The sequence below is a fragment of the Rana temporaria genome, chromosome 1, assembly GCF_905171775.1.
Source record: "Rana temporaria chromosome 1, aRanTem1.1, whole genome shotgun sequence".
NCBI lineage: Eukaryota > Metazoa > Chordata > Amphibia > Anura > Ranidae > Rana > Rana temporaria.
In genome coordinates this window covers 500,536,523-500,552,863 of record NC_053489.1, presented here as the reverse complement: position 1 = coordinate 500,552,863, position 16,341 = coordinate 500,536,523, and the positions used below count along the sequence as shown (strand labels likewise).

The 16,341-nt window shown below is 43.1% G+C and overlaps 1 protein-coding gene across 2 annotated transcripts in view; it reads left to right on the top strand.

The window, feature by feature from the left end:
- Positions 1-16,341, top strand: part of SCLT1 (sodium channel and clathrin linker 1) — a 274,496-nt gene that overhangs the window by 25,476 nt on the left and 232,679 nt on the right. For both annotated transcript variants that reach the window (XM_040330836.1, XM_040330841.1), the window contains exons 3-4: positions 11,004-11,071; positions 16,264-16,319. In XM_040330836.1, coding sequence (XP_040186770.1) covers positions 11,004-11,071; positions 16,264-16,319 — 124 coding nt within the window. The remainder of the gene's footprint in view (positions 1-11,003; positions 11,072-16,263; positions 16,320-16,341) is intronic.

Below are 16,341 nucleotides of genomic sequence, written 5' to 3'. Positions count from 1 at the left end.
TCAGGGGCTCTGGGCTTTAGCAAAATGGCAGTTTAAGCAAGAAGGAACAGGAGCAATTATGGAGACAATTTACAGCACACACTCATTTTGGTAGACTAATTATTAATGTGGAATGTATGTTCCTTGCAAAAGAACATTATGTTTATCAAGTTTTTATGGGTAAGTTCCACTTTAAGCTGGTCACAGATATTAGAAAACAGTCAGGTTGGTTGTATCAGCTCTTACAGGAAGCAGGGTTATTCGATATATGGAGAGCGAGAAACCCAGAGGAGTTCTTGTTGCTCTAGTTCCTATTCCACACTATCCAGGATAGATTTAGTCCTGGGTAATGTGGAAGAATCTCAAATAATAAGTGAAATAGGATACCAACCCAGAGGGGTATCGGATCATTCATTGGTGACAATAATGGTAAATCTAGAGGGGAGTAGTCGTGTCAGGGAATGGAAAATTAGTCCGCTGTGGTTTGAATTAATGGGGGAACCCGAGGAGATGCTGTCGAAATTAAAAGAGTTTATAGAGTTCAATGAAGAAACTGTGACACTGGGAGTGATGTGGGATGCATTGAAAGCATTCCTTAGGGGCCTATGTATTCAATAGGTAGCAAAAATTCAAAAAGTATCAAGGGAATGGCAGAACAAGATTAGGAAGGAACTAGAGAATACAGAAAAGGAATATATTGAGAACCCAACACTGGAGAAACAAAGAATATGGTAAACAAGCAACAGGAATATAAAGTTGAAATTAACCGAAAATCTGAGAATAAGAGATTATTTCAAAAGCAAGTTGCATTTGGGGAGGGGGAAAGTGTTGGGAGAATGTTGGCCCATTTAGTAATTCCTCCCCATCCGTGGTACCTGCGATTAACACATTGAATGGAGAAATTTCCACACTGGTGTCAGTGATTACAGACACATTTAGAGAATATTACGACAAGTTATATAGGTCACAAGGTGTAGCGGGAGCAGAGGAATTGGAACTTAGAATTACCAACTCTCATGGAGATAGAGAAAGAGCAAATGGAGGCCCCAACAACCCTTGAAGAGGTACAATTAGCAGTCACTGAGATGGCTAATCAGAAGTCCCCTGGACTGGCTGGGCTCCCTGTAGAAACCTATAAATACTACGGGAAAGTGTTACTCCCAGAACTCTATAAAGTATTGAACTGGGCAATGGAAGAGGGGAAGTTGCCTACCTCAATGACTGAAGCTACAATAATAGTATTGCACAAGGAGGGAAAGAATCCATTAGAGACCTATTTCCCTTCTTTGCGCAGGTGCTAAAATAATGGCGGGTAGGTTAAATAAAATTGTTACATGATTCATACACCAGGATCAAACTGGATTTTTTTCAAATAGATCAACTAGCATGAATATCAGGAGGGTATTCCTTAATTTGCAAATGCCAACAGAGAACAGGGGCACAAGAGCAGTAATGTTCTTAGATGTGGTTAAAGCTTTTGATAGCTTAGAATGGGGGTATATCTGGCACGTTCTAGAAGTTTTTGAGTTTGGCCCAAAATTTATCGGGTGGATTAAAATATTGTATAATGGCCCTAGCGCGAGAATTAGAGTCAATAATGACTATTCAGTTAAGGTTCAGTTAGAGAGGGGCACGAGGCAGGGTGCCCGTTGTCGCCCCTGCTTTTTGCCCTAGCAATGGAACCATTGGCTATTGAAATAAGAACGGATACAAAAATGGAGGGGTTCGTAAGACCGACTGGGGAGGAGAGAGTCGCTCTCTATGCGGACGATGTTCTCCTCTTTCTTGGTGACACGGATCACTCCATTAAGCAGGCAATGACTATTTTTTGAGAATTTGGAAGACTCTCAGGCTTGGTTATAAATTCATGCCGGTGGACCCAGTGAGGATCCAGACCTTAGCAGAAATCCAACAGCTAGAAATAGTGGGGACAATGAAATATCTAGGAATATACATAACAAATGACCCTGATAAATGTGCCCCTGTGGAATAACAGGAACTTCCAGGAGTTGGAGACAGTTGGGGAAATTAGGGAATGGGCAGAATGGGGGATAGTTATACTGGCCCAGTTATATGAAGGAAGAACCTTAACCACTTCAGCCCCGGACCATATTGCTGGTCAATGATCGGGCCACTTTTTGCGATTCGGTACGTCGCTTTAACTGACAATTGCGCGGTCGTGCGACGTGGCTCCTAAACAAAATTGGCGTCCTTTTTTTCCCCTTAAATAGAGCTTTCTTTTGGTATTTGATCACCTCTGCGGTTTTTAGTTTTTGCGCTATAAACAAAAATAGAGCGACAATTTAGAAAAAAAAAATATTTTTTACTTTTTGCTATAATAAATATCCCCCAAAAATTGATAAAAAAACTTTTTTTTTTCCTCAGTTTAGGCCGATACATATTCTTCTACATATTTTTTGTTAAAAAAAATCGCAATAAGCGTTAGTTGATTGGTTTGCGCAAAAGTTATAGCATTTACAAAATAGGGGATAGTTTTATGGCATTTTTATTAATATTTTTTTTTTTACTAGTAATGGCGGCGATCAGCGTTTTTTATCGGTACTGCGACATTATGGTGGACACTTCGGACACTTTTGACACATTTTTGGGACCATTGGCATTTTTATAGCTATCAGTGCTATAAAACTGCATTGATTACTATAAAAATGGCACTGGCAGTGAGGGGGTTAACACTAGGGGGCGAGGAAGGGGTTAATCATGTTCCCTGGGTGTGTTCTAACTGAAGGGGGGTTGGACTGACATGGGGAAATGACAAATCGCTGTTCATACATTGTATGAACAGACGATAGGTAATTCCCCCCCCCCCCACTGACAGGACCGGGAGCTGTGTGTTTACACACACAGCTCCCGGTTCTCGCTCTGTAACGAGCGATCGCAGGTGCCCGACGGTGATCGCACCCGCCGGGCACGTGCTTTGGGATCAGGGGCGAGCGTGGGGCGTGCACGCACCCCTAGTGGCCGATTGGCGAGGTGACGTTTCCCTACGTGACCTTGCGCAGGGGAGCCGACCTGCCGCCGTATAACTGCGGCGGCTGGTTGGCAAGTAGTTAAAAACGTTTGCCGCTCTAAGAGAGGAATACGATATACCCAATCGTACGTCTTATAGATATCTCCAAATTAGACATGCTTTAAACGTCCAGTTTGACAGAGTGGGACCAATTTGGGATAGGACCCTCATTTTTACAAATATTGGGTGGTAGGAGCGAGATGAGGGGGTATATCTCCGAAATCTATCCATTTATACGTGAGGGAGGTATTGAGGGCCCAGAACAGCTTAAAAGTAGAGAGAAATGGGAGGAAGACCTGGGGACCATAACAGATGGACAATGGAGGAAGATATTGGAGAGAGGACATATGGTGACAGTCTCGCCCGCACAGAAGTTCTCATTTTTGAAGATGATACATAGAATGTATTATACACCAAAAATATTATTTAATTTTGGGTGGAGAGTAGACGCGACATGCCCCAAGTGCCAGTATACGGGGGATCTAATACATATGTTATGGAGGTGCCCCGAAACTGTTTAGGTATTGGCAAGGGTTCCTCAATGTTATAAACATGACATAAAATGAAATTGGAGAAGGACCCCAGAATGTGTATTTTAGGTTTGGGGGAAGAAATTAGTGGAGCAGCCAGCACAATAAAAGCAGTGTTAAGGTGCGTCTTTCAAGCAAGGAAATGAATTGCCCAAAGGTAGCAAGCAGAGAATCCCCCAGCAGTAAGAGAACGGGTTAACGTAGTCACTGAAACAATATGGAAGGAGAAGGTAGTATATATTAAGAGAAGAAACATCAGGGAATTCTGTGAAATGTGGAACCCCTGGTTGGAACAAATGGGATAGGAAAACCCATTAACTCTGATAGGGAAGAGGGGAGAAAAACTGAATAAATGTGCGATATAAAAAAGGTTATGAAATATGTGTAATAAGAAAATGTAATCATATATGATGTAATACGGATGTAACCTGTTTTTTATATGATGAAGAAAAATTAATAGAGTATGAATTAAAAAAAATAAAACAGTCAGGCACGCAGGTATGATCCGACTGCCCTCAGGAAACACAGTTGAAGAAGCCCTCTATTACTTGTAACCCTTGTATTTCCTAGGGAAATGGGATGCAGAATAGTGAATTCTATTCAAGTATGTATTCTTAAAGTGTAAGTCCAGGCTAGACCTAACTAAGCTTAAAATGGCTCCCACCTGTTGTGCAGAGTATTAAAATTGTGCGCTGGAAGCTTCTTGTTTGCAGCAATAGCTTTGCTTTTATGGAGGATTAGCAGAACATATAAACACAAACACTTGGATACAGAGGGTACACACCAGGGAGAAAGCCTTGCATTACTGTGTGGAGTTACAGACAGAAGAACAGGAAGTGAGGATTTCTCAGAAGAAATAAGGACATTTTAAAAGCAAAATCGAAGGATGAGGTAAGTGAAGGAGGACTGCACTAAGGTAAAGGAAGCTATTTAGGGAAAACCATTTTTTACCTTTACAACCCCTTTAAGTAGTGGATGTGTGGATTATTTTTGAAGAATAAGGATATAGTTTAGTGTCAATTTAAAGGTTCTTAATACCCGCAGATCTGTTTTTAACCTCTGAATTTGCATTTATTCATAAAATATGGTTAAAACTTATGTAAACCAGCAGGCTGCATGGATTTTTTTTTTTTTACTTGAGCTGCTTTGTCTTTTTTAGGGCCTCATTTACACTTGCTTTACTGTCTGAAATGCGATCTGCATTTTGCTTTCTCTTCAGAGAGCAACAGAAAGGCGATCACTGCCTGTTTTAACCCTCCCATTTACTAGACAACCGCGCCACAACCACTCGCATTGTGCGCATTTGCGGGGCGATTGCAATGTGGGGAAACTCTTAGGCCGAGTACTCACGAGCAGACATGTCCGATGAAACCGGTCCGCGGACCGTTTTCATCGGACATGACTGCCCGGGGACTTCTGTTCGATGGCTGTACACACCATCGAACAGAGGTCCGCGCGTAAACAATACGCGGGGCGTGTCCGTGGTGTCGCCGCGTCGATGACGCGGTGTCGCCGCGACAATGACGCGGCGACGTGGGCGGCCTGCCTTTAAAATGCTACCACGCATGCGTCGAAGTCATTCCACGCATGCGAGGGATGGCGGGCGGCAGGACATGTACGGTAGGTCTGTACAGACGACCGTACATGTCAGGGCGGACAGGTTTCCAGCGGACTGTTTTAAAGCAAGTCCAGGAAACAGTTGTCTGCTGGAAACCTGTCCGATCCGCCCGAAAATGGTCCGCTCGGGCCTACACACGGCCAAACATGTTTGCTGAAACTGGTCCGCGGACCAGTTTCAGCAGACATGTTTGGTCGTGAGTACGGGGCCTAATACACAAGGTTTGTTACTGATCAGATCACCAGGTCTAAACAGAACAAGAAAAAATAAATAAAAGAAAACGAATGCAGCTACTACCTCTAATGAGCAATATGTTACATTTTTGGGTATGGGTTTAAAGTGGATGTACACCCGAAAATGTATTTTATTTATTTTTGATGTCACAATGTACAGTACAAGATTTCCTATCATCTGTGCCCAGTCTTGCCACACAGAGTTAATGCAGCTCTGAGCAATCCTCTTTTATTGTTCAGTGAAATAAACCAGACTTACTTACAGAGAAAAACCTTAGTCCGTTCCGCCCCCTTGCTGTGAGGGACAGGTTATTTACATATCTCATGCACTAGCCTGGAGACAGGTATTTTTTTTTTAATTCCCACCCTCACTCCTTTTCTGAAGTCATGTGGTTACTTTTCTGGATTTTGACTGGATGTTAGTGATCATAGCAGAATTTAGTGTAAGGAATACACAGCAAAAAATGCATGTTGACAAGGGGAGTGTAGAGGAGGACGGGGCAGTCTACTGACATCACGACTCCACCCACAGAGCTCCAGACAACAGATCCACCCACAGAATCTGCAGTTTTTCAGTTCTTATAACAGACAGAAGGGAGACACTTGACAGGTAAGGATGCATGCAGGAGGCATCTATATCCTTATAGATCAGCACTATGGCAGTAATTTAGAAAGGATGAGAGTGGGTTTACATCCACTTTAAAGCGGTGGTTCACCCTCCTTAACATCAGTCTAGCATTACATTCGGCATCGTAGCGCGAGCTACAGTATGCCGGTCTTACATTTTTTATCCCCGTACTCACTGTGCTATGGATCATTGAAGATTCCGACTCCCGCGGGGAATGGGCGTGCCTATGGAGAGGGAGGATGATTGACGGCCGGCTCTGGCACGTCACGCTCCCCGAAGACAGCCGGAGTAGGTCTCGGCTCTTCACGGCGCCTGCGCACAGGCTATGCGCAGGCGCCGTAAAGAGCCAAGCCTATTTCGGCTATTTCCGGAGAAGCGTGACGTGCCAGGGCCGGCCGTCAATCACCTTCTCTCACCATAGGAACGCCCATTCCCCGGAATCTTCAATGTACAATAGCACAGTGAGTATGGGGATAAAAAATGTAAGACTGGCATACTGTAGCTCGCGCTACGATGCTGAATGTAATGCTATAATAAAAATTTTTTTTTTTTTTTAATAGGGTGAACCCCCGCTTTAAGGTTCTCCAAGTTTACCATTGAAGCCTTTGTTGATGGGCTTTTGTTCACTTTAAGCATTTTTGGTTCCATTTTTTACATCCCCATATTCCAGCTACCTTCAGGTGAGTGTCGCAGGGTTACCAATGAAAAGAGCACGTGGCTAGAGTAATACTGATAAAGCAGCAGTAAGCCTGTTGAAATGTGTTAGAAATACCATGTGGGTTGGACCTCTCTTGCCTAATAGTACACTTTGGTAGCCAATATAACAACCCTAGGCATTTATACAGAGGGGGGCAAGTGCTTTCTCCCGATGTTGGAGAGGTGCTATAGTACAAACAGAGGTGTTGCCATTGAAGCCATGTTGCTCTGTTTTAGTAACAGATGGTTAGGTTTGATCATTTTTGTTATTTGGTCCAAATGTCAAGGCGCAGTTGTGCACACATAATTGGGTCTCTTGAAACTTTTTCCCTTGAGATTCATGCCTCATTAGCTAATTACATTTGAGCCACCTAGCATTGCTAAGTTTTGGTAGGCGTCTTCGCCTTTTGCCCCTGGAGTAAAACTGTCACAACAGCTGCTAGGTGATTGGGGAATGTCACTAGATTTCATAGTAACCTGATAATTCCCAGTGCTGTCTAGACTCCTTGGTTACAGCTTCCTCCCCAGCTTACTAGCTTTAGTTAACTTGGTAGAACTGCATACTATATCTTTTTTTTGCTTAGAGATCATCTTGTTATGCTTGTTGTTATTAATCCATATAGAGACATCATCTTATAGCGCAAAAATGTGTCTTTAACAGAGCTAAACGCAAATTTTGTATGCTTTGCATTTACTATATTTCATGTAGATTTTATGTTTGTTACATATCAGTGGAGCTTAAGAAGGAGAGCCTTCTGTTAAAAAATATATATATACTTTTTATGTATCTTTGCTGAAGTTTATCCCACATCTGCATCACTGCTCTCAACAGTAAAATAAAAATCATCATTTATTCACGCTGGATAGTACAGATCTCTCTGTACTCCTGACCTTCTTCCAGCTATGGGAGTAGTGCCTGACGCTAGCTGTAAGGGCTCATTCAGACCAAGTGAGTTGCGTTACGTTAATCAGTATTGATCAACACAACCTCAAGCAATCCCGCAGTGCAAACAAATGTTTTCTAAGTGCCCTGTTAATGCCATACAGGTACGTTTGTGTATTTTGAAGCAGCGCAATGCACAAAAATGTACTATAATGCACTGTAGCGCATCACAAGGTGCTGTTGTGCATAGAGTTGAATATATATCATTAATAAAAAGTAAATTGTGTGGGGAGTCATAGAAAGGCACCATACCACTCCAAGGTGGGTTCAATTTAAATCCCAATTTAAATCATGATTTAAGCCCTGGTTCACACTGGGTACGATTTGGAACGATTTGAGATGCGATTTGACATGTCAAATCGCATCTCAAATCGGCGGCATTTGCCGGCAATTGTCGGCAATGGCACTGTCCTAATCAGTGCGACGCCGCATCTGCGATTTCAAAAAGTAGTTCCTGTACTACTTTTTGCGATTTCGGGCCGCGATTTACATTAAATTGCGGCCGAAATCGCGGTAAAATCGCGCATTTTACCGCGATTTTGAATTCGCAGCAGTGTGAACCTAGGCTAAATCGCTAGTAAAAAGGCTTGATTTAAATCATAATTTTTAAAGAGCATCTGTCATCTCTGTCCCGCAGCAGCTCCTCCTCTGACCAACTGTTGACTCACCGACAGTCCCATTCACTTTAACGTGGCGGCAGCAGGTGAGTGGATGCCCGCTGCCATGATGGATCTGAAATGACAGCTGCACTTTAAATGTAAGGTCTCATTCTTGCTGGTAGTTAGAATTTTTAATATTAAAATGAAGGTTTCCTTTTTAGAATAAGCTGTCAGGTTAGTAAAACAGCGATATCGGAACCGATTCAATCGTACAGTTTAGTCTACATAGATTTGAAAAACAATGGTGTAACGGTCAGGGGTTAACGCTGTTACAATATTCCATTCCACCAACCCAAGACAGCTTCCGACACGCCACAATCCAGCAGACAGGACCCATTGGATTTCCCCCAGAAACGAGACACACAGCTCTGTTCTCTTTTTCCAGACAGAATGACACTTTAATGGTAAACTCAGGCTTGTTATATACAGTTAGAAGCCCCAAGAAACAATGGCGTAACTCCACCCACAACATGACACAATGGGTGCTCAATACACATTCCTTTAGATAATGACATTCAGATAATTTACATGAACTAATTACTAATCATTACCCAGACGTTCTGACTCCGCGATAAGTTATTCTCACCTGCTACACAATACACATTCCTTTGTAGACGTAAGTCAGACGTCTGACCTTTAGAGGTTGCTAAGTCACAACACATATTATCATCAATAGAACTTCACACAATGAAAGGTTCTTGAGAGGCAGACTTAATTAGCACAATAGACAATAGAATGCAATCACAGCAAGCTTTTATCACTACAGCCAGGCAGACTTAATTAGCACCTCAACAGTCTATGTACCACATTGAATGAGTCACTCTCCTATTGACCTGTTGGGGTCAGAATTAACAACTTGTAATATTTCAAGATATCCTGCAATACATGAATTATCATTATTGTCCCATCTCATGTAATTCATGATATCATTTCTCAGTCATCCTATGCCCCTATTGGACATAAGATGACCCTAGACCCAAGAGTCATTAGTGAAGCTGGCACAGGAGTACCCCGCATCCTTCAAAAGTCTCTGGGTATCACGGGCCATTCCGTTACAAATGGGATAAAGGAATATTCCAGGAACTTTGTTTTATCTCATGGGTACTGTGAAATTGTGTGAATGCATCAATGCAGTGCATGTTATCTCAGCTTGCAGAGCTTGGATTCATTGAATGAGTCTACCAAAAATGTAAATATTGCAGAATATACAGCCTCATGCTACATAACCAAGCTCCCTTTAATGCTGAATAAATTAAATTATGAATGTATCGTCAATAGAAAACTATCTTTTGGATCGATTTTTACTCCAAAAGCATTTTATTAAAATAAATGTAATAAAAAATCAAAAATATCCACTCCCATATAAAACACAGCAATGCTTGATACTGAGCAGGTTGTTATAGGTATGCCCTAAAGAGCAGCAATCCAGACATGGGTAACTTTTTTTTTTTTTAATAGAGAATTCCCAGGATTCTGTTCAGGCTTATTTATGCATTGTCTCCAAAGTGCAAATTGAGCCTTGACTGCTCCCCAAAATAGAGCAAGAGTAGAAGCCGGTGATTCCTATTGCACCAAACTGGCGCATAAGAACCTGGTACACAGACTCAGACTTATAGGAGATGACCCCTGGCCCCTTCCAAACCTGTTATCTTAAGGCACCCTGTGCCATCCTGCTTCTTAGTCACTGTCTTTAACAGCATGGCTTTTGAAACCCAAGACTTAAGGGACCAAGGGGTCTCTTAGTCTGTCATTCCTACATTGTTAAAAACCAGGAGACATACTTGCCAGTGGCGTAGTTTGGCGGGGGGCGGCCCGAACCCGGGTGACACCCGCAGAGGGGTGATACTGTCCCAATGGCGGTGGAGGGTACCAGAGGCAGGGCTCTCCAGCCACAATGTGCCGGCGCCACGCTATCCCTGAGTGAGACTCCTCACTCTCACTGCCGCTGCAGCTTTCATTATACACAGGCGCGCCACCCGGAGAGTGACAGTCGGAGCAAACAACTCCATGGGCGGCTGCATGCTGAAGCCTCTGCCCGCCGCCCAGGTGCATGAGGGGGTGTTATCCTGAGTGGGGTCTGCACTGATGGAGGGGGGCGAGTTTATCCTGAGGGGCTATCTGCCATTATTGAGAGGTGGTTTATCCTGGGGGGGTCTGCACTGATGGAGGGGCGTTTATCTTGAAGGGGGTCTGCGCTGATGGGGTGGGGGTTTATCCTGAAGGGGATCTGCACTTATTGGGGGGGGGTTTATCCTGGGGGGGTCTATCCTGAGGGGCTGTCTGCACTTATTGGGGGGTGGTTTATTCTGGGGGGTGTGTACTGATGGAGGGGGGTCTATCCTGAGGGGCTGTCTGCACTTATTGGGGGGGTGGTTTATCCTGGGGGGTCTGCTCTGATGGAGGGGGGTCTATACTGAGGGAGGGGGGTCTGACACTTTCTATTCATCCTACCCTCAGGACCTCGCAATTTACATTCTTTAAGGTCCAGCAGCAAAAGTGGGATAAGACAACTAATCTCAAGAACTTACTTTCTGATGGAAAAAGCACCTCCTGCACTAATGTGTTTTGACTCCTATCAAGTCAGTAAGAGATTCTTGGGAATTCCAGCATCAAGCCTTTTTAAAAGCTAGATATGGTAACCACAGCATTATTTCACATATTTATTTGAAATCGTTTTTTTTTCTTCCAGTTAAAAAATTGAAAGAGCAACTGAAATATTATGAAGATAAATCTCAGTCTGGAAATTATGCATTTAAGGTAACTTTCATTTTTTATTTTTAGTTATAACATTTTTATTGAAGGATTTTGGTATAAAATATTGCACAGCAGGCATATTCACCTTCAGGGGATTCCTTTATTAGATCATTATAGAGTTAACTTTTGAATCCTTTCAACTGCTTATTTTGATGTTCTCTATTCAGATGCTGTGTAGGTTCGGGCAGCCATCAAAACGTGTTGCACATCCTGTGAGACGGCAGTTTCTGTCTTTATATCTAGTATTATGCCCGCGTACACACGATCATTTTTCAGCATGAAAAAAAACGTTGTTTTTCGGCATGTAGAAAAAACAGCGGTTTTCCAACTTCATCAATAAAACGACGTTGCCCACACACCATCATTTAAAAAAAATGCTCTAGCAAAGCACGGTGACGTACAACACATACGACGGCACTATAAAGGGGAAGTTCCATGCGGATGACGCCACCCTTGGGGCTGCTTTAGCTGATTCCGTGTTATTAAAAGACGATTTGCGTTTTTCTGTCTGTTACAGCGTGATGAATGTGCTTACTCCATTACGAATGGTAGTTTTACCAGAACGAGCGCTCCCGTCTCATAACTTGCTTCTGAGCATGCGCAGGTTTTTAACGTCGTTTTAGCCCACACGTCATTAAAAAATGCAGCATGCTCGATTTTTTTTTTTTTTTTTTCAGAACCCGAAAAATGATGTGAAGCCCACGCACGATCATTTTAAATGACATTTTTAAAAAAATAACTTTTTTTTCATGCCGAAAAATGATCGTGTGTACGCGGCATAAGAATAGCTGCTGGGACTTCATATTATTGTTGGAAGTATTGTGAAGATGAATCTAGTAAATGTGGTGTAAACGGTATAGAACATCCAGCATGACGATTTATATGTGTGATTCACTGCTAGTTTGTAGACAATCTTTAAAAAGTGTAAAAGGCAAGTTATTGGTAATTTGGACAACTCTATTTTATGTTGTTCCGATTGGGATCTTGAAGAAAGTTTACAACTGTCAAGGTTTAGGGTCGCTCAATAGTATTGCCATCTTGATATTGAGAGGTTGACATTATTAACCATGTCAGCCCCGGACCATTTGGCTGCCCAAAGACCAGAGCACTTTTTGCAATTCAGCACTGCGTTGCTTAAACTGACAATTGCACGTCGTGTGACGTGGCTCTCAAACAAGATTGACGTCCTTCCCCCCACAAATAGTGCTTTCTTTTGGTGGTATTTGATCACCTCTGCGTTTTTTTATTTTTTGCGCTATAAACAAAAATAGAACGACAATTGTGGGAAAGAAAGCAATATTTTTTACTTTTTGCCATAATAAATAACCCCCAAAAATATCGCGACTGCGACATTATGGCGGACACATCGGACACTTTTGGTGCTATTTTGGGACCATTCATATTTATACAGCGATCAGTGCTATAAAAATGCATTGATTACTGTGTAAATGTGACTGGCAGTGAAGGGGTTAACCAGTAGGGGGCGGGGAAGGGGGTTAAGTGTGTCCTAGGGAGTAATTCTAACTGTCTGGGGGATGGGCTTGCAGTGACACGACACTGATTGCTGCTCCCGACGAGAGAGAGCAGACGATCAGTGTCCTGTCACTAGGCAGAATGGGGAGATGCTTGTTTACAAAGGCATCCCCCGTTCTGCAGCTCCGTGACACACGATCGCGGGACACCGGCGGACATCGAGTCCGTCGTTCTCGCGGGCACAATCACGGAGCTTGCGGCAGGGGCGCGCACGCCCACGCGGCGACGTACCTGTACGCTCATTTGCCTGTCTGTGCCATTCTGCCAAAGTAAATGTTCATGCGGCGGTCGGCAAGTGGTTAAAGGGGTGGTTCCCCCTTAAAAACAACTTTTTTTTATTCCACTGGCCCCCCACATTACAATCGAATTAAGGCTATTATTTTTTTTTTTGCTGCTGTACATACCTTGATACAGCATCTTCACCCGTGCATCCGGGTTGCGAGTCCCGCGGGAGTGGGCGTTCCTCACATGTGTTTGATTGACGTTTTTCGGAAAAACGAGCTCCCCCCTGTCGCGTAAGCCGCGTCACGGTTGGCGAAAGGAGCCGAACGGCGAGTCGGCGCTATACTGCGCATGCGCATCGCCGTTCGGCTCCTTTCGCCAATCGTGACGCGGCTTACGCGACGGGGGGAGAGCTCGTTTTTGGGAAAAACGTCAATCAAACACATGTGAGGAACGCCCACTCCCGCGGGACTCGCAACCCGGATGCACGGGTGAAGATGCTGTATCAAGGTATGTACAGCAGCAAAAAAAAAATAATAGCCTTAATTCGATTGTAATGTGAGGGGCCAGTGGAATAAAAAAAAGTTGTTTTTAAGGGGGAACCACCGCTTTAAGATCTTGTTCCTATTTAGACATGAGATTATATCACTATTTAGAGGAGTCTAATATAATATTAAATTATATAAATAACCTTTTTAAACATGTTGGTTGTAGAATCTTTTAGGTCACTCACTTTTTAAATGTTAGGATTTATACTCCAAAAACACTTTCCTATCTGTTATCCGAGTAAAACTATCTTTTAAAGCCTATGCTGAGATTAATCGCTAAATCGTTAATTATTTTTGGTTTTGCCACTTTGGAGGCTTAGTGAATTGGGTTTTCCTGCAAGATATGGTCGAATAATGTTTTTATGTGAGGCATCAGAAGTTGATGTGTTTTGGCTACAGTGGAAAGGTAATTTTTATGAACCATAAAAAACTAATTGGCGTTTGTAGCATTTATATATTATATTAATTTAAACAAAAGTGGGGTTTTACATTAATATCAACTTTTCTTACCAGGAATATTAGACCGAATTGATCTTTAAATCCCCTGCAATTCCCATCGGGTATCCTACCATAGGCCCAGATTCACAAAAGAGATACGACGGACTATCTCAGATACTCCATCGTATCTCTCAGAGTATCTATGCGCCTGATTCATAGAATCAGTTACGCATAGATAGCCCTTAGATCCGACAGGTGTAATTGTTTTACACTGTCGGATCTTAGGATGCAATACCGCGGCCGCCGCTGGGGGGAGTTTGCGTCGTAAACCAGCGTCGGGTATGCAAATTAGTAGTTACGGCGATCTACGAAGGTTTTTCACGTTCGCTACATCGCTGCTAGTCTAGTTTCCCGTCGCAAAGTTAGTCGTCGTTTTTGGTGCCCTAACTTTACACAGCACACGTATGTGCTGTATAAAGTATGGCCGTCGTTCCCGCGTCGAAATTTGAAAATTTTTCCTTCTTGCGTAAGACGTCCGGGAATACGGAAGTACGCTACGCACGTCGCCGTTCGAAAAGATTACGTCACTTTGCGCAAAGCACGGCGGGAAATTCAAAAGGGAGTATGCGCAGTAGGTCCGGCGCGGGAGCGCGCCTAATTCAAATGGCACACGCCCCTTTGAATTACGCGGGCTTACGCCGGAGGCCGCCGGCGGAAGTTTTCTCGCAAGTGCTTTGTGAATCGGGCACTTGCGATGAAAACTTGCGGCGGTGTAGCGTATCTACGATACGTTACGCCGCCGCGATTCTATGTGAATCTGGGCCATAGTTTCTGACTGCAAAACCTAAGTGCCCATTCAGACCAGAACAAGGTGTGGGAAACCCACATTCCATGTGTGTTTGCTGCCTCACATTGTGATTTGCAGCGGATGTCAATGTTAAAGTGGTTTTAGCCCAGGTTCACACTGGGTACGATTTGGTACGATTTGAGATGTGATTTCACATGTCAAATCGCATCTCAAATCGGCGGCATTTGCCGGCAATTGTCGGCAATGGCACTGTCCTAATCTGTGCGACGCCGCATCTGCGGTGCTGCACCGATTTCAAAAAGTAGTTCCTGTACTACTTTTTGCGATTTCGGGCCGCAATTTACTTGACCCCTGCACAGATGTCTCTTAAATCGCGTCCGAAATCGCGGCAAAATCGCAGCCGCGAAATCACGGTAAAATCGTGATTTTACCGCGATTTTGAATTCGCAGCAGTGTGAACCTGGGCCTAAACCCTTACATATACCAAATTAAGTGACTGGCCTCAGGGGATACACAGAGATTAAACAAACCCTCATACATAAGTTGTACCTGTTTTATCCACTGCCCTCTCTTCTCTACATCTGTTCAAAGTGTTGAATTATAAAGCTTTTCTGCGAGTTCAGAAAAAAAGGGGTGGAGAGGTCTGAGAGCTGATTACAGGGAATGGACACACCCTCCTCCACACAGCATACAGGAGTAGAGCTGAGACTGTCAATCAGCTGGAGATCCCTTCCCATCGCCTCTTTTCTTTTGGTGTTAGGAAAACTTGTCAGAAGTGATTCATGCTGATAGCAGAGTAACGAGGCCACAAACGGAAATTACACTTATTGCTCTTAATTGAGGCAACCACATACTATACAAGGAAATGCTATGTTCGTATTTCATGTCTGAGGTTTACAGCCACTTTAATTTAACGACCTCCCAAGCGCAGGGCGCAAACGCAGTGTGTTTGCATACACTGGATTACAGTGTATAGAAGTAACATGTAAACTGATTGCAGTGTGTTTTTTTTTTTTTTTTTTTTTTTTAAGTAGTGCATGTACTACTTTTGATTGGGTTTAGTGCAATTCAGCCCATTCAAAATAAATTGGCTCAAATCGCACAGTACTGCTTTGCATGTTAATCGCCAAGGAAAGGCACAGTGCATCTATGAATTCAATTACGGTACTTTTAAAAAGTACCTTGGGATGTTTTACTACTAGTTTAATCTGCAAAGAAGATGAAAACTTTTACATGTATATAGAGCAGCCTGATGATCAGTAAAATAATAAAATTGTCATCCTTAATCCACCCCAAATATTTACTTACAGTAGAGCTCGTTCACACCAGAACAGTTCTGAGTTCTGTGGCCGCTTACTGTACTGCATTCAAAACACACTGGGTGTGCAATCTGCTGCGGGTTTCATTGTATTCCTAACAACACCCCAAATGCAGTGCATTTTGTCTGCACCAGATCGCGGTTGCTGTTAATTTTTAAAAGTAGTGTATGCACTACTTTTAGTGTGATTTTAGCCTATTCAAACAAATTTGCTGAAAAAGCACATCACACTGAATCGCACAGGAATGCGGACTATGCTCCTGTGCGATTCAGGTGTGAGCTCTATTACGTATATGTATTATAGTTTCCTTTTTTATTTTTTTCCTAGACTCAAGGGCCTTTTAGAGATAATGAGACTGTAGCACCCAACTTCCAAGAGAACAGGTGAGCATACAAGGGCTGGCAT